The 20,204-nt window shown below is 28.9% G+C and overlaps 1 protein-coding gene across 5 annotated transcripts in view; it reads left to right on the top strand.

Moving 5' to 3' along the window:
- The window catches only part of Sick (sickie), a 183,905-nt gene that overhangs the window by 26,353 nt on the left and 137,348 nt on the right, over positions 1 to 20,204 (top strand). For 2 of the 5 annotated variants that reach the window (XM_072891059.1, XM_072891058.1), the window contains exon 1: positions 8,813 to 9,817. The exons of 1 other annotated variant lie outside the window; for it this stretch is intronic. In XM_072891059.1, the coding sequence (XP_072747160.1) occupies positions 8,876 to 9,817 (942 nt within the window). In that variant the 5' untranslated portion in view covers positions 8,813 to 8,875. Of the gene's footprint in view, positions 1 to 5,501; positions 5,667 to 8,812; positions 9,818 to 17,698; positions 18,513 to 20,204 lie in introns of those variants that run through there. 2 more of the 5 variants (XM_072891063.1, XM_072891060.1) reach the window with 2 other exon arrangements.

The following is a 20,204-nucleotide window of genomic DNA, read 5'->3' as shown; positions in this document are numbered from 1 at the left end:
CTTTAACCCTGCCACACACCTCTAAGAATTGAGAATCGATAGCACCGCTTGGTGCTGCGGCGGAGTTTCTGCAACTTTGTTCCGGGAGAGTTGGAGAGCGAGGGAGCTGAAGGAGACCTTCAAAGCCTCCAGAATTCAGGGGTTTCACGATATTTATGTGACAGCATCTGTAGGCGCTCCGGCTCCCTGGCTCCCTGGTTCGGGCTGTTTTAAGGCACGGCATGTTTCAAGTTCTAAGCTTCTTCGAGGTTACGCAGCGCGATGAGTACGAGGCACAGATCGGATAATATTACTTACACGGCACACAAAATTGCATGGAATCCAAACTCTATTATAAAGAGATCGATCTACGAAAAATGGCTTCCTTTATATTCGTGTTTTGATTCGTCTTTAACCGCAGTCGAGTTAAATAAATTTTACTAACATTCTTTTAAAATTGATTATAAATTAAGAGAAAAATGAAACGAATATTATTGGTTCAAATAATAATTGTTTTATCTTATGTTTCAAATATACTTATTTTAATTTCATCTATTTTTACACTTTATTTAATTACATGTCAATGTGTTTGTATTACATGTCATAGTGTACATTTAAATAAAAATTAATTACATTAAAAAACTTATCTTTTTTTATAGATTAATATTATGTCTCTCTATAGATAATTTAAAAAAACGTAAGAATTTAAGTGCGTTTTATATTATTTTATTATTCTTTTTATATATGGATAATACTTTATTTAGTATCGAATGGTGTGCACAAGTTATTCGTACATTTCTAGTAAAAATAATGAAAAGGAAGATAATGATAAGGGGGGAGAGGTGTATTTTATTTTCATATAATAATACAAAATTTTAGTTCTTTTTAAGTCAGAATTAATTCAAACTTGAATTTTAATCTTCCGTTCTAGAAAAAAGAAAAAATTTATTTATTTAAAAAATATTTTTTTATTAACTTTAATTTTCTTATTATGTGATATTATTAAATACTTTTTTTTAATAATTACACACACACACACATGCAGGCGCATGCACGTATATATGTGTAGATAAAATTAACTTAATAAATTAATTTCTTTTTAATTAAAAAATTTGAGATTTAAAATATATACTCATATACCTTACACAAAATATAAAAAAATATATTGCTTTTTTGTAGTTTTTATTTTTATTTTTTTTAAATTTATCTAAAGCAAGAAAGAGAAGGAGAGAATATTTTTATCAATATAATTATATTTTTCTTTAGCTTTGTTTTTTCTTTTTTTTCATATTGCTATAGTGAGATTAAATTCTGTCTTATTTGCACCACGACTTGTACGATAATTCAGAGTATGTTTTAAGATAGAAAGAACGAATCGTTTCTCGATAATCCAAGCACAGATCTGCTCACTTGGGGGTTGAATTATCATTTTGAAAGGTTCACAGGGAACAGCGTAGAAAATTATGCGAAAGATATAGAATGTAGACACAAGTTAATAATAATACGATGTTATGAGTCATGATAATAATTTTACAATTTGATATCCAGTGGATGCGCTGATAAAATCCAAAATTATCGTTAACGTGCGTGTTTAATTAGAAAATTTTCTTGTTATCGGTTAAACCGAGATAAAAATTTCGATTAATATATCCGCATGACTTGCATTTCCGCGATGTTTATATATTTTAATTAACTAAATAGATTAAGAAGCAGATTAAGAAAAAGTAATTAATAATACGTCGGGACGTTGTAATGTAAATTTATCTTTGTCATAAATACTTAATTAGAAGACTTAATAGAAAATCATTAAGATTAGTATTATTTTTCTTTCTATATTCTTTGTCGTGGATTAAAAACATTACCTACATTTTTCCACGATTGAAGAAATGATTTTCAAATATTATGAACACACTTGTAATCCTTGTAAAAGTTTAAAAAAATTAAAAATACCTTTCCCATAATGTTTATGCTAAATTCTACAATAGAAAATAAGATAAACATATATCTGTTGTACTTCATAAAATTCTCTTCGTCTTTAACGATACTTCATTAAAATTAAAACAGTTCGAACCATTTCCTATACTTGTTATGATCAACACTCGTGCTTGCGTTAATGATTGCACATGACGGCATTACGAAGTGACCAACTCGAGACGCATTTAAAATGATCGATTGCTTTCCGCACGAACGCATCGTCGTTTTTGCTTAGTAATCTCAGGAAATCTTTATTAGAATACTTTATATGAATGCGTATTCATTAAACAAGCAATAAATCTTGTTTGTGTGAGATGCAAGACTTTTGACATAGTTGTTTAGCATTATACATATTTTGAGTAATATTGATAGTCTACTTTAATTTGTCATTCCGATATATTTATAATGTGATATTAATTTATAAATGAAATAAATTTTAATTATAAATGAAATAATATTTCTCAATTATTTTAAAGAAAAAATTATAATATAATATTAATTTAAAAATTTATATTTCTCACTATAGTAATTAAGATTATGTAAAATAATATACCTGATTAAAGAAGTTATTTGCGAAGAAGGTTAATAATCGATTAACTCATTTTCACAATCAAAAGATTGAAACGCGATTCGCGTGTTTGAAAGGACGAAGGGTTCACGTTATTATCGCCCATCGCGGATACACGGTTATGCGTTATCGAATCTTGGCTCGCGCGTGCGATACGTAACCGGTGACATGCAAAAACCAGTCTGCATGCAAGCAGTCGTGAAAACATGCTTGATACTATGTGACGTAAGAAGGACCTGAAGACATAAAAGTGAAGAAATGAGGAATTAAATATTCCGTCAGTAGATAAACACGCGATCAAGATTAATCGAGATTCTTTTATTTTGTGGCAGCGTTGACATATGCTTGTTTCTATCTGTCAACATGTCTACTCAAAAATGTGCTCTTTTTTACGAAAAACTACTTGGTGTTTTAAAAGTTAAAGTGTACTTAAAAATTTAAATTAATTAATTAATATTAGAGGCTAGAAATTTTATTCATAATTAGATTAGTAATTAGTGATTTAAATTGTCCACAATTAAATTAATAGCGCAAAACAAATTAACACATTGGGTTATAATATTAATTTTTAGCGTAATAAAATCCTAGGAATTGCTTTAAGTGTAATCGTAGGACATTTTATGATTTTGATAAGATAAAATTCTCAAGTTTATCTTAATTTCGTCATTATTTATTTGATCGGTCGAAAGTATGGGGCATGAAAACGAAATTGAAGATGTAACTCAATAAAAGAATCGCGCGCGGAAAAATTCTGCCTGAATATGATGTTTTTTTCTATCGTTTCTGTTGTAGAATATGTAAGAACAAATCTCTCATCGTTATATTATTTTGATAAAATATTGATTTGATAATGTATTGATTTAAACTAGTTATTTTAAAAAATGAAATTATTGTTGAATATATTTCGGAAATTATCTTAATTGTATATGTACTTAAATTAAAATGTGTACAATTATGTACAAGTAAAGGAAAATTGTATCTACTAAATTCCAGTTAAAAAATATTAAAAAATTCATATTTTAATATAAAATATTAATTTTTAATCTATTATTAAAAACTTTTGTTATTTATTACATAATAAAAAAATAAACTTCACAGCGTAGCAAATTTTAATCCTTTATATAATATTCTAAAAAGTTTCCAGATTTAAATATTGAAAAAAATAAAAGAAAAAATAGATTTTTTCTGTTAATGATGAAAAATGAAATCGACAGAGAAAGCAACTAGGAAAGCATCCCCTTGAAACTTTAAAGTCAACTTTCGCTTTTCCATCGTTGATTCACTCTCACAGCCCTCCCGCCTTGTTTCTAGTTTTCCTCACTATGCTCACTCTCTAGGAGTCAAGGTAATGCTCGATGGCAATAAACGCGGCTCGTGGACAAAAGTTTCGCCGGTGCGAGATGCGCATGATCTAACGGCCACGTGGGAAAATTCACCCCCGCAAACGTGAGAACGTGGACGGGGGTTGCGGCCGTTTCCCGCCGTCACTGTGCCAAAAAGGTCTGTTTCCGCTTTTTGACAGCAAACATTGTTGCGTCGCAAATCGCCGTTTCCGTTCTTTTTCTCTTCATTTAAACTTCTTGCAGCAAAGATATTTTTGTGTGTATATATATATATATATATATATATATATATATATATATATATATATATGCTTAAAGAAAGATATATTCTTGAGAAATTTCAAATTTATTCACAATTTTTGCAAGTTATATTTAGAAGTATTTGGATATTTGCGTGCGCTCACACACACATATACACATATACACATATAATTTTTATGTCTCGAGCCAGAATTATACATAGTTCCCATGCTGAATGACAATGCACGCAAGATTTTAAATAATGGAAAAATATATGAAATATATAATTCATAATTTTTTTAGGAATCAAAGATAATCTATATAAAAAAAATGCAGCGCAAATAACAATAATATAATAACTTAAAAATTTAGAAAATTATTCAAATTTTGTAGATATATATACGATATACTTACATAGAGGTCAGATGTTTTTTTAATGATATGATGTGATTTTGATTGTCCATATTAAAAATATAAGAAAAAATGTGGCTTATTATATTATATTATTGTTATAATTTTAATAATAAAAGAGAACTAAAAGGATTAATCAATTTAATAAAATAGATAGATTAATAACATAATATAATCTATAATATAACAAAGTATAATATATAAAATGTCTATAAAAAATATCGTTGTAAAATAAAATTTAAATCTTTTTAGATTTAAAATTACACGAGTACAACTTTTTAATATATATATTGTGTATAGTTTTCCATGAAAAAACAAATTTGTTTAAATATAAAAATCTATAAATTATTTAGAAATCGCACTGATACAAATCGCGTCGTTGCCGTGTTTATTAATACTATCTATGTCGCTACGATATTATGAGATGGCAGTGCCAGAAAGGACGACAATATTCTTTTTCCTTTTTTTTTCCTTTTTTTTTTGGAAAGCCGCAGGTAGCTCACTAGAAGGGTGCAGGACAAAAGTTTCTCGACGGCTAAAATTAATGGCAAATCCATAGTGGAGTACTAGCTTGGTTTCCACCCTCACTGCCAGTTTTCGCAATGTGCCTCCGAGGCTCCATCTCTCGGGGTTACAACCCTGACTACTTTGACCTACGGTTGTTACATTGATTTCTGACAAAAGGGTGTGTTTCCTTTAAAAGATACTTTAACTCACTTTTAAAAACTTTAAATGTAAATATTTAAGATAACTGTAAATAGAGAACACTATGTATCTTACAAGACATATTTTTATTTTATATTTTAGAAATTTGAAACTTTCTAGAAAATAGAAAGATTGCAAAGTCTTTTATAAATTACATATTTATATTTCTTTCAATTCTTTATCATAATTATTTTGTATTTTACAAAAAGAAAAATTACATTTAAAAGATTAATTTTTATAATTTTTTAAAAATAAAAAGAGAGAAAAGTAGAGGAATCTAAAATATATAATTGTATTTATATGAAAATGTGAAAAAGACAAAAATAAGTTCTTTTTTTGGAAACACGAAATTGCGATACATTATACCTATATCGTATAATATTGAGAGATATACATATATCATACCGAGCCCTTCAGAGTTTCTACTGAGGAGCGCGCTACAGTCGGTAAGTGTTTTATCCAACCTACAGATAATTATAGAGATGCCTGTCGAAATTTGCTTGATACAATTACATGTCAAAAAATAATGCTTTTGAAATGTTGAGTAATTAATATTTAAAATTATAATTATAATAATTTATATATATCTATTTATTACGCATAATCTTTTATAATTACATAATTACTTTTATATGAATAATTACGGACTTCAAATCCGTGGAATAATCTTATATATATATATATATACATATGTAAGATTCTTTGTATAAATAACTTATATAAAGTTAATTATATAATTATAAAAGAGATACATATGTTATATATATATATGTAAGAGAAAACATTGTTTTTGATAAAAATGAATGTTTATAATTATAATTTAAGGTATTAATTGCGCTCAATATTTCGAGAGGATTAAGTTTATTCAAGTTTGTGTGAATGCTGATGTGATATTGTATTAACACTAAATCTACGGATGATTTTACATTTATTTATTATACATACATACATACATATATACATATATATATATATATATGTGTGTGTGTGTGTGTGTGTGTGTGTGTGTGTGTTTGTGTGTGTGTGCGTGTATGTGTATTTTTTTTGTGTGGGTGTGGGTGTGTGTGTATAATTATGCAGTATTTAATAAAATAAGCGCATTTGACTTAAAATTATTTATGATTTGAAATTTTTATTAAAATAAATTATTGCTATTTTTAATAAATGCAAACAAGCCTTATTTGCCAAATATTAAACATCTGTTTATTAATATTATTATATTTTACATTCCTCAAAAGCTTATAAATTTTTCACGCAATTTTTTTTTATTAAATCGAAATTCGTCCAATCTGATCAGTCTTGAACATGGAATATGTCAATAGTTTTTGTGCAAATCGGCTAAATTATGCGTGCAATCTGCAGGAAGCTTAATCCGATACACATGCAGGATTCGAAGCGCAATGCGGTAGTGTGCAGGTTTAATCTTCAGATACGCCACTAGAGGGGTAAAAGGAACGAGAGTTAAACCTATAACGAGATATATTAGGATTATAAGTTGTAAGCCTTCCTGAATCGTAAAATCCCATTCGTTAGTGATGAGGAAACTTGCGGCCGGTGTGAAGTGGATTTGAAATTTTGTTTGTTAGACAAAAGCTTTTTATAATCAATTTTACGTTGTTTATTTTCTGTAACATTGTAATATGCTTTATTATAATACTTTTGAAAGAATACGTCAGATTAAATTTAATACAATATGTCAAAATGAAAAACTTAGTTACTTTATTATTAAAAAACTTATTTCTTATCCAAAAAAGAAAGAAATTATATTTTTTTCTTCTTTATAAAGATTATTTTCTTCACCTGATGATAACTAACCTGAGTGATAGTTGGGTATTGCTATACATACGATTAGTTCGAGCGTTAATTAATTTTTATTATTATAATATAAAACTCTATTTACATTATTTAATAAATTTTTAATAATCACAAAACTGTAATTTTTTCCTCTGGCGTAGAAAAATTATTTTTTTAATTACTTTTATAATTATTATAAAAAATTAATATTTCTTATTAAATTGTGTTTAATAATTTTCTTAATTAAAATATTATTTATATAATTTTTTTAGAAAAAAAGATTACTTGCTCTTTTGCAAAAAGTATTTTAACTAGGAATTTATTAAATAATTATATCAAATTATTTTTTTTATCTAGTGCTGCCTTCTGAATTTCTACTATTTATTTAAAATTGCGAACCAGTTGTTATCCCTGAAACCGTCGCAATTTCGTGACGATTAATCCGCATGAGGGAGGAATTTTTATCCTACCCTTGCCGTCGGCTAAAGCGATGAGATTTTATCCAAATGCTATTCATGAATCGATAGTCGGATAAAGGGATAGACGTTTCTATTATCACCAGAAATTACTGATAATGCATCCCCCCCACTTTTCTTATTTGCCCTTTTTAGCTTATGATTTCCTTTTTTTTTAAAGATGTCATTCAGATATCATTCAATACACACACACACACACACACACACATACGCTCTAATGAGAAGTAATTTTTTGGAGAGTTGCTGAAATTACAAATATAATATGAGTTTTTTTAATTATGACATATAAAAAGTGCAACAATGGATTGGATCAATTAATGAAAAAAATATTATTATTAAATTATAAAATAATAATATTATAAAAAGTAATAATAAAAAAAGAAAACAATTTTTATAATCTTTTAATGATTTAATAATGAGATTATTTTAATGATAATATTAATTTATTTTATTGAAAAGTTCTACCAAAACCAAAACCAATTTTTAATTTAAAAATTAATTAATAACACATAATTACATGTTTGCAATATTTAATCTTTAGACGTATTTTTTGTGATCTTTAATTCTAAATAATTTTTATGAAAAACGTTTTAAATAAAAAGTTATATTTAAAATTATGGCTGCTCTACATTATTGCTTGCGAATGTTGTCAGATAAGAGATATTTTGCAACTATAAATATCTTAAGAGCTTATCTTACGAATTCATGCAATCGCATTGGCAGGACACATTTGCAATATGGTGCGATCATATAACCGCGTAGCCGAATGTAATTGGTTTTCGGCTCCACAGCTATGATATGCATTTGGGGTTGTTGTAGGCGCTGGGGGCCATCCTACATAGAATAGTACACATACACATACACGTGCTTTTCGTGCCTAGTCGGGGTGAGTTCAGTTTGTCTCAAGCACCCTTGGCAAGTGCATCTATTGTTCGAGTGCAAAAACCCGAAAATACGTTTATCGTCTGCGATGTAATTTCCTTTCGCGAATTTTATACAAGTTTCTTAAGAATATTAAGAATATACATATGTAATGAAATTAAATAATTAAATGTATGATTAAACATAATTCTTGAGAATGTGAGTGTAAAATACTATAATAAAAGAAAAAAATAGTGTTAAAAACTAATGGAAGAAAATAATACAAGGAATTTTTCTCAATAAGAAAAAAATCTGTAATAGTACTTTGAAATAATATTTCAAAGAAAATTTATATTAAAAATAAATCAATAAGTTGCTTGTACGCCTTAACTTATAAATTTTACAAAAAACAATTATTTTTTTATGAATATATTACAGTTTTATAAGAATACGTATAATCGATATTGCAATTGCGCGCAATTGGACATATTGATCGATGTCGTGGTTGAGAAGAAAATTAGATAATGGCCTCAAAGCGAAGGACTTTCCACGTGGATTGGGATTCTCCCAGCCACGAAACCGGAACGGTAAAACGACGCCCGGCATCACTGAGTGCCTTCTTCTTGACATCATCGAACAATCATTTTGAGAATGTTGAGTATTACGAGCTTCGTAATTACATCGGTGGTTATAATCTTAAGCATTTGGAATCGAGACAATCAAAATTCGAGAATTCGAGCGCGAATAATGGAAACTGTTCGAAATATCCCCAATCGAACTACCTTCGTAAGAAGAACACGCCGCATGGTCGAGACAACGAGCTTGAAAAATTCAAAGCGTCAGCGCGAGTGAAAACGTTCGCGGATGAACAAGAACTTCCTCAAGAACACTCAAGAAATTTTAGAGTCGAAGAATGGAAGAAGGACTTTGTAAACTATAACTTTGAGAAAAATCGTAACTTTCACATTGAGAAAGAGATGAAAGATAAAACTGATACAAGATTTGAAACTGTCGAAGGGATTTGCTTGCACGATTTATTTAACAGAGAAGTAAAGGTAAAAAAAAACTTTGGCTTAAAGTTGCATTGCGAGTCGTTCGAATGGAAGTCCACTGGTAACCGAATGACTAAAATCCGCCGATCCAAATCTTTGAAGTTCAAAAGTTTGATACCAAGACCAACTGTGATGAGATCTTGCACGACTCGTAGCCTAGTGAGTTCGAGTTCGGAAAGCTCAGGATTTAGTTCACCGTTATCGCCATTATCACCGCATCAGGATCCATCGATCAGTACAGGCACCTCGAAAGACATTATCAAGAGCAGCGACAGTAAAAGTTCCGGTTTAGGATCGCCAGAATCACCGAACTCACCTTTATCGCCGGAAAGTCAAAAATATTCGGCTTTTTGTCTTATTCAACTGCAGCTGGAAAAATTGCGAAACTGTTCTTGCGAGAAGCGTCAAGCCGAGGTAATTTACAGTTTGAAATTTGTTCACAAGAAATAGAATTGTCTTATTAATTTTATTTAGTTTTAAGCGTAGTCCTCCAATTTTGACAAACATTGCAAGACAATTGTTGAGATGTCAATGTAAATGGAAATAATTAAAATATTTAATTAAATTAATGAGATTATCTTAGGATATTATTAGTTTTTATTATCTTAGGATAAATATTGAATTAAAAAATTAAAATTGAATGAATATAATATTATAATTCATAAAAATATCATACAATCTTAAGAGAAAAAAATAAAATATAAAAAGTAATTTGACAATATGATAAAAGTAATAGTCATTATTTTTTGCCTTAATTTTGGTAATAGTTATTGATATTAATTTTTAATTGTAATTTTTCAAAACTTATATTGTTTTAAAATTTTTTACCTGCGGTTCTTTTTCTTGAATTTTAAAATTTTGTCACTTGTTTTGCGATTGTATTTGAAACAATCCATGTGTTCTCGGAAGAAATGGAGTCCGCGATGAAAGAGCTATAAATCTTGTGAGTCATGAGTTGCGTGGGGCGAGCAAGGCAAATCCCATGGGTGCGCGAGCACGTGGTGCGAAGGAATTACGTTCACCCTCACTTTGTATGTAGGCATGCGCTCGTAGCACCCTATGTACTACATACTGCGTGCCACTCATTCATGGAGATGCTTATACAACAAAATTTCATCTCGTTCATTTCTCCATACGAGCACACACACATACACACAGACTGTGATTGTTGATTTTTCTTTTCATAAGAGCGCAAGTGACTATAATTAAAATACTGGTTTAAAAAAAATAATATTTTATTATTTTATTATTTATTTAGAATTCCATATAGGTTATATAAATCGTGAAAAAATTAAAATATGCTAAAATATACTAAAGAAATATTTTCAATTATATTTACACAATAATTTAAAAATTAATTTAAATGTATTAAAGATAATTAATACATAAACAATTTTTATTAATTTAAGATTATGGCAAAGCATACAAGAAAAGTTTCTTATAACTTTTTTATTACTATAATTCTTATTACTATAATTTTTTATAACTTTTAATTAATTATACACATAATTGAATGAGCATTAATATAAATATGTACATCAACAATTACAAGCTTTTTAATCAGTTTTTTAACATAATGCTTAAGCTTTATTGGTGTTTTGTAAAATGTCAATCTGCCAAAAATTAGTACTTTATAAAAACTAAAGTTTTTTTAAAGGACTGATTTTACAAAAAACTTGCAACATATATATATTCTAGCTTCTCTTTATGTATATACATAAAGAGAAGCTAGAATGTTTTTTCATATAAAGTTGAAAATAATAAGGATTCGAGACTTCTTATCCGTATAAAATTATATCTATCAAGTTTCCTTTCATTCCGTCTGATGGCGACATGTATGCCAAAGATGTGATTCAAATATTATATTTCACAAAAATATCAATAAATTAATAAATACATAACAATCGAGATTAAACAAGTTTGGTTTAAATTGATGACTCCTAGTCGAATTTTATAATTAATTCAGGCTGTTATAATCTGTTAAAAAGAAAGAACAAATTTCGCTCCTCTCTCTCTGCCTCTCTATTATTATAATATTTTCTCCACTAAATATAATCCCTTCTTTATAATCATTTTTATATATTTAGTTTTATCCTTAACAATGTAATCTTTTTATTTAATATTTTATTAATGTTATTTTAATTAAGCAAATATTAATACTTTTCCATTATAGAGATAATGGAAAAGTATTAATATAATATTAATACTTAATATATAAATATTTGACATCATTAGCGAAACGTTATCAAGATTTATAGCCTTCTAAAAACGTTTTGCAGCATATATGATTTTGAAAAGAATTCGCTGATCAGATCGCTTTTTCTTGAAATTAATGATGTTTACGAGACATCAAACAGACCAAAATAGTAGGCGGATCAACTTGAATATAATGAAAATAGAAAATCGTTTTTGTATCAATTTTTTCGAGCACGTGGAATTTGACCGCTTATTCCACGTGAATTGTCACCCCTCTATATGCGATATTTTTTCTCTACATTTTCTCTCTTATATCTTTCTCCCCCTTTATAAATAGGTAAACTCAGTTTCTTTCAAACCCTACTGTTTGATTATAATAAAAGTATATAGTCTTGTATAGTATCGAATTGAAACGAAATATGTATTACAGATGCTTACAAGTATACATACTTCTTTTTTACAATACGGAGCAAAAGTATTAATATTTTATTAAAAAAAAATTCCCTTGTTATGAAAGTTTGTTTTATACTATATCGAACTGATCACGAATGGACGGTTTGTATTGGTACGATTATATGTATAATCAATGCCTTATCAAATGTGGTCTTATTTGATTGCCTGTCCGATGTAACAGAATCGTGATCGTGATATAGAAATAAATGTTTATGAAACGTACGAAAGTGTTTTAACTGACATAGCTTTAGTACTCTCAATGAAGCATGCGAAATAGCATATGCATTTTTCGTGTAATAATATTTGAGATTAAATTATTCGAAATAACTTTTTATATGTACATACGTATGTGAAACTGCTTGTCTCGCAACAAAACTGTGTAAATTTAAAAAATGTTTAGATGTTTAACATCTTAAAATAGGACTCGCGGAAGAAGAACTTTATTCATCGAATCTACTAGGTATTTTATATATAAACCAATATATAATATTGTATTTTATATTTATAATATATATAGCCCTTAATAAAAATATATCTTAAAAGTTAAAAAAAAGATAGTTAAAGAAATGTAAATTGCATGTATGAAAATTGTTTTATGATAAAGGTGCGATGCAATGAGATATATTTTTTTCTATCTTTATGATAATATTTGACTCATTCTTATAATTTTTATAAGACTTTTGAATCGTTGGCTGAGAACCTCTGGTCTAAAATGCTAAGCTGCAGGGCATAACCCGAGAACGTGAGTGCATTATTATATTGAATTTGTGGAAACAGAAATGTAAGTTGACAGGAAGACCGGAAAGCGAATGGAAAGCGAGGAGTTGCTACAGCGTTAAGCCCAATGGTTTATTAATTATTGCGACGACCCTTTAGCCTCCATCATCCGTCACCTCTACTCCTTTTCCATTTGTGTTTGTTTGCGAATGGAATTGCATATCGATTAGACTGGTTTTGCTAATAAAGAGATATTATTCACTCGTGCTTACGCGATATTAAGAGCGCTCGCAATTTTTTCAAGCCTTGATAAACAAATGTTTGCAAATTTAATCTAATTTTTTTAAAGATAGTTTTGATTAAAATAAATCGTAATTAAAATAGGAGCTCTACTGTTTTGATGCATTCCATTTCGTCCATAATGCAATTATTCATAATTATAGCAAAATAAATGTACATACATGTAATACTTTTTGATCGATCAAAATTAAAATATATTATATATATTAGATATACACACACACACACACACACACATATATATATAATATATATTGCACTTATCTCACTTTTTATTCCTGTTAATGAAAAAAGTGAAATCTTGTATGTACATATATATCACAATTTATACTTTACATTTATATATTTGTACATCGCAAAAAATTCATATAATGCAATTTAATTTTATATATATTTTTTTCTACATAAGTTACCTATTTATATTGTAATTTTTATTTATTATTTGTACACAAAACTTATCTTTATAAATAAAGATATAATCTTTATTTTATAAAGGAAAAAATTTTTACATTTTATTATCTTCTTCATAATATTTAATAACTTTTTGCAAAAATTTTTTATGAGAGGTATATAGTTGTAAATTCTATTATATTTAGTAGTTTTGATTAAATAGAATTTCATATAAATCGTATAAAAAATAAGAAATTGCGAGATGCATTTAGAATGGCCCATGTGCGTAAATTATTAACTCTTAAAAAATATCCAATCATACACCTTAACACACGGAAAATCTTTTTCAAGGAAGGCACTTGAAAATATTAAGTTATCAGTCGAGTAGAATCAAATTAAAAACTCATGGAAATCCCCCTAGTATTGAGTGACTCGTGCGTGTTATGACGAATTCCTTCTTTTTCTCTCTTGTTGGCATGCAAACCCCTTTCGTATTGCCCGGAGGGTTGTTGTTTAGGGTGATTAAAATCATATTTAAAGTAAATGTCACATTTTAAAAGGCGAAATTAACTTGAAATTATTTAAGTCATAAATTATCAGAATTGATCTTTATTCTAGAGATTAATATTGAAACGAGAGTTAACTTATTCAGAGCTTATTCAGAAATGAGTAGTAGAAAACTTATACAGATGACTATGAGAGAGCACCAAAAGGATTTCTATCTCAATAATTTTCTTACAGATTTGTGAAAAGATATATATAATAGCTTTAGATAATATATATATAATATACATATAGTATATACATATTGCACACACACGTAATATATGTGACATATGTCAAATAAAGTAAAAATTAAGATAAGGAAGAGAAAAAATTGAGAAAAAGTTGTGTATAATTAATTGTAAGATTAATTCGCAATTAAAACATTATCCGTAATTAAAACAAAAGGCAAGAGAAAATAAAAATAAGTTTGAGAATTAAATATTTTATCATGTCTCTACTTTGTAATAAATTTTTAAACATTCAGACATTCTTGAAATTCAGGATTAAAAAACTGAAATCTCTTAATATTTAATGCATTATAAATGAATGTTTAAAATTTTTAAATTGTTTACTTTCCGAAATAGCACAATTTTAAATGTGTAAGAATTAATATTACATACAATTAGATATTACTTATACAGTTTAAAAGTCAAAACTTTAAAAATATTATACCATATCCTATTACTATGTCTATTGGTCCATACTAGGATTATTATGCAAGAGATTTGATATTGTTTGTTTTTCCGGAAATTTCCCATCCCATTTCTCTACCCTTATTCTACTATCTCAGCATCAGGATTACATTAATTAACATCACTCTCAAACCAACCGGGCTTTTACTGTCATCCGGGCAACAAGCAGAGCGACTTTATTAGTTAACATGCATTCGAAATTTTCTGGTGCGTCAAACACTCACCATAAATATGTAAATTCGTCCTTGAGGGATTGCGGAAGGCTGCGAGGAGTAAGAGGGGTGATATTGTACCGGCACTCGTCATACGGTGTAGCCAAGAGAGGACTGCTTTTTCGAAGGGTGGAATGGCACGGTGGTGTACCTTTTCCTTCATCACGATGGCGCTTTTATAATATTCACCCTACGTGTACACACGTCGGGATGATGATTTTCGTCTCCGCGTCACCTCCGTCATTTCCTATGCCAATGTCGGAAAATACCTTGGCAACGATCGAGATATCGAATATTGTAAGAAAGACCGGGTCTTTCGTCTTGTTATCTTGAGGATATATCATCTTTTGATATATCGCGTTCGATTCTTGATAATCTTTCGAAGATCTCTACAAAATGAAATATCGCTGAAACAGATTTTATCGATAATTTTTCAATTGTCGATATTTTTTTAAAGCAATTGCAATAGAAGAATCGTTAGAAAAGAAATGTGTTTGTTTTCTGAGGAATAATGCTTCAATCTGTATTATAATATCGGTACATGTTTGTTACATTATCATAAGTTATCATTAAAATATTATATATTTTATAAAGTTATTATTAAAGTTATCATTAAAATATATAATATTTTAATGATAACTTTAAATAGGAAAAAAATTAAACTTAATTTTTTATTTCTTAAAAGATTACTTTGGACTATCAAATTTTTCAAAAAAGAGGAGGGCCACTATAATGAAACTGTGATAAAAATTATAATAATGTTTTGAAAAGATATTTGCCATTTTATCTCATTAGTATTTAATGATACATTCTATAAAACGGCATTGAGGCGTATCATGCTCACAAATAAATATACAGTGTTTACTGAGTTACTGGAATACTAGAAAGAATTATATCTTTTATTAATTTTTATTATTTTAACCTTAATTTAGTCTGATTTTCTTGATTAAGAAGAAAGTATGAAGTAAGAGAGAGGCATAGAATAAAGTAAATTGCAAATTATTCGATCTAATTATATTGTGATTTCTCTTTCAAGAGTTACTTTCAAATGGAAATCAAATTTTAATTTATTACAAGATATTTTTCATACAAAATAAATAATAATAATATTTACTTGAGAAGTGTCTACATTGTGTGCAGAATCCCTTTAAATTGTTCATCGTCACGTTCTTTTCTCAAATTTCTCTTCTCCTCGAATGCCACTCGTCATAATCCAAATACGCTCAATTTCCATTAGTATCCAGCAATTAACGACGGTAATCCAATTTTACAACCAGGTTTGCAAAAAGCTCTCATGCCTCGAAGCAGCCAGCGCGGCGCCGGCGCCGCGAGCCGCGACGCGTATCACGCGTATAACTGCTCGCAAAATTTACGGCCGATAGCGACGTACTGCGAATGAAATAATCGCTACTCTTCTCTCTTCTCCATTGTCGTGTCTCATTTGATTCAACGTGTATGTACACACACACGCATACATATGTACATATACACATATATATATATATATATATATATATATATATATATATATGAAATATATATAGAAAGAGAGAGAAAGGGAAAGATAAATAATAAATAATTTTCGAGTTTATAAATTTGCATAATCAATTATAAAATAATGTTGTTTCTCTTAAAGCCTCTATTGCATAATTAATCACAAACAATTTGCTGTGTAGTTTTTTTCACGATGTCACTGATGGAAATGATCTGCATTTAAAGACCGGGTGCAAAACTGAATCTCTCTGTCGGCGCCTGCAAACTGGAGACAGATAATTAATTCATTATATATATATATATATATATATATATATATATATATATATATATAATTAATTGTAACACATTAAAAAACATACAATGAGTTTTAATTTTATTTAATGCAGTGGACGATAACTGTCAGGTGAACGGTTACATGTCCGGATATTATATCCGAGTATTATATTTCTAAACACTAACGCATTAAAGAAAGAAGGAATATATATATATATATATATATATATATGAAAAATAATTACAAAAATATGTAATAGTAATTTAGTAATGATAAACTAACAATAAGAGAGTTGTGTAGATTCTTCTAATACACGTGCGCGTGCGCACGTTGGTTGACGCGACGCTTCGCATCGTCCTGCAGTGGGCCGAACCGTCAGTCCTGCCGAGAAAGGATGATTGTGTATTCATCTTTCCGTGTCGGTCCGTGATTTCAAGGTTGTTCAATTGATATCAATGAAATTTTTCGTGGAAGTTACTGATAAATCCAAGAATATAAAGTGTCGAGTAATATGTTAATTAAATCCTTTTAATACGTGCATCTTTAATAATGTTTATTTGATCATAATATATTAAAGTTAAGTGTGAAATGAAGAATTCGTTATACAATAATAATTTACAGACTATGCAATGAATTTTATCATAGTCTGTTAAAGTTAAGTGTGAAATGAAAAATTTGTTATAATAATTTATAGACTATGCAATGTTCATTGCAAGGCAGATTTATATTTATAAATTTTTATCGATTAAAAAAAATTTTTTTAAATAAATTTAAAAAGAAATACAGAAATACACGCCTAGGAAAATGTCATAAAATCAAAAAAGAATTCAATATTATTATTATTATATCAGAGAAAAAATTTGATTTTACATAAATTAATTTTAAATTTAATTATGTGATTTTAAATCACATGTCGAAATATAATCACAGATTTTTCCAATTATGTTCTCCATCATTGAATCTTTACTGTAATTTATATTACATAAGACTAGAATTTTTTCTATCATTTCTAATTAGAAGAACCGAATGCGATCCAATCGAATCGTAAATTCTGTGGATCTTTTTGATTCTCTCTGGATACTTGAAAATCTACTCGAAGACGAATCGCGATTGCGTAGAGCGACTCGAAAAATGAAAGAGGAACAATGTCGGGTCTCAAGGCGCCCGCGGGCTATTCACGCACCAGTAATGGAACCAAACCAAAGAGCAGGATTTGTCGATTGAAATCTTCGAGATCGCTGATACCCTCTTTAGCGGGAAGTATTCCGCAAAGAACCCTCGAAGTAACCGAATCTTCGTCATCGAGCCCCAGCAGATCATCCACATCGCCGCGAAGAATTTGTAGCGATCGAAAATCGCCTAGAAGACTGTCAACAGAAGAACGTCAACAAGCGTATTACAATCCTAAGCGTTCGCCGAGGAAATTTTTCTCATCGTTGGATGACGATTCATTACAGAACGAGATGGGTCTGGGACTCGAAATATCGTCGACCACGTCAACATGCGTCGGCGAAAGATCTGGTATGTCTTTCCTGGAGTTCGAGACTCTTTACACCTTGGAGAAGGAGATGCAGATGCAATCGCGATGCCATCAAGATCTAGCGGCTCAGTTAAACGATAAGTGCACGATAGCGGGATGGTTTGGTGGTAGAAAGGGTGTCTACACGGAACTTCCAGATCCTTTGCTGTGTCATCACATGTGCATGTGTGCTGCAGTTACATCTGTCTCCAGTTCGCAGGCGCCGACAGAGGGATTCAGCTTTGCACCCGGATGGTCTTTAAATGCAGATCATTTCTATCAGTGGCAGCATCGCGGAAAAACTACACAGCAGGTAGTTTATGATTAGTTGTGCAATCTAGTTTCTCGAATACAAGATGTTTTAATAATAATTAAAACTTTATCGAATTTAGGAAGATTAATGAAAACAGATACTAAAAACAGTAATGAATTATTAATAATACGTAGTAATCAATCGCGATCAAGATTTTTCACAATTAAAAATATTTTACTCAAAAAGAAATAATAATAATTCATTTTAAAGCAATTAACAGAAGCAGATATTAAAAACAGTGAAATAAAAATAAATTTAGAAATCGTTTTATATTTTCTATTTATATTTTTAAATTATTTGAGTATTATGATAATATATATATAAAATATATATATATATATATATATATATATATATATATATATATAATTGAATATATTATAATGTATATAAACTATTAAAAATATTTTTTTATTTACGGCTCAGCTACATATACATATATGTACACTGAAATGTTTAGGGCATTGAATTAGTAGTCAAATTCCCCTATAATACTTTTCTGTAATATTAAGTAGCACACTTCTCTGTACTATTAAATAGTACACACTTTTTTCTATTTACGTAATTATCAATAATTTAACTGATTCATATTGATGAAAAAAAAAACCGATGAGTTGTGTCAAAAAGTATTCTTGTAAATAGCTGTACACCAGATATTATTGAAGCGCTTGATTGTACAGTCATTTTATAGAAATTATTGACAGCGAAATTTAATTATCTGTTTAAAGGCTCTGAAAGCATATTAGAGTATAATTCATTTATAATTATTAAATTATGCAATATTACATATTGGAAAGAGAATTATATTTTAAAATTGCATTTAGATTAAGTAAATATTTATTATGTATTTTATTTTTGCAAATTGAATAGACGATAAATCATATTTAAAGAGAGATTGTAATATCGTATTATTATTTAATTATAATTATTGAATCATGAAATATATGAATATTACAATATTGAATTATGAAGGATTAATTCACTTTAAATTATATTTTAATACAAATCAAGCTGATAAATTATATATATAAATTATAACTATTGAGAAAAAAGCATTGCACGGCAACACATTAAGTTGTAATTTTATTGTAATTCTTAAACTATAAACTACTAAATGATAACATATTGAAAATGACGAAATTGTAGTTAAAAATCTATTTTTCAAATCTTTAATTAAATATATACCACTTACCTATTTTTTTGTTTTTACGAGTAGAACAAACGATAGTGACATTGTATCGGGCAGTGAATAAATCCTTACCTGTCGGGAATTTTGAATTTCGAATGCAGGTCTCGAAATAAACTGTCAGCAGCACGCTCTCTTGCATGCGCTCACATTCTCGAATTAATCGAAAAACGGAAGCAATTTTGCAAGCGGACGCGGTGAATCGTCGTATTTAACGTGGACATTCGTCCTTCTTCGTTTCGATAACGTTTCTCTTTCCATTCTGTCTTTCCCCCTAAAGGCTCGTAATATTCACTATACCCCATGACCAGCCTCGTCATCCCCTGAGGCGAGCTGATTTTCCTATACACCCTCTCGTCGAGCTAATTTTGGAAACCGAGCCGCAAATTCGCGGCGCTACGCATATCGAATTTAGCTCCATTTCGCCGCTGGCGATTCATGTATTTCACGCAATCGCCTATTGCGAAAATAATCGCAAAATAATCATAGCGCAGTAATATGACTGC

This window comes from Anoplolepis gracilipes, chromosome 4 (genome assembly GCF_047496725.1).
Source record: "Anoplolepis gracilipes chromosome 4, ASM4749672v1, whole genome shotgun sequence".
Taxonomy (NCBI): domain Eukaryota; kingdom Metazoa; phylum Arthropoda; class Insecta; order Hymenoptera; family Formicidae; genus Anoplolepis; species Anoplolepis gracilipes.
The sequence above is the reverse complement of the archived record's forward strand: the minus strand, read 5'-3'. Positions and strand labels throughout refer to the sequence as shown.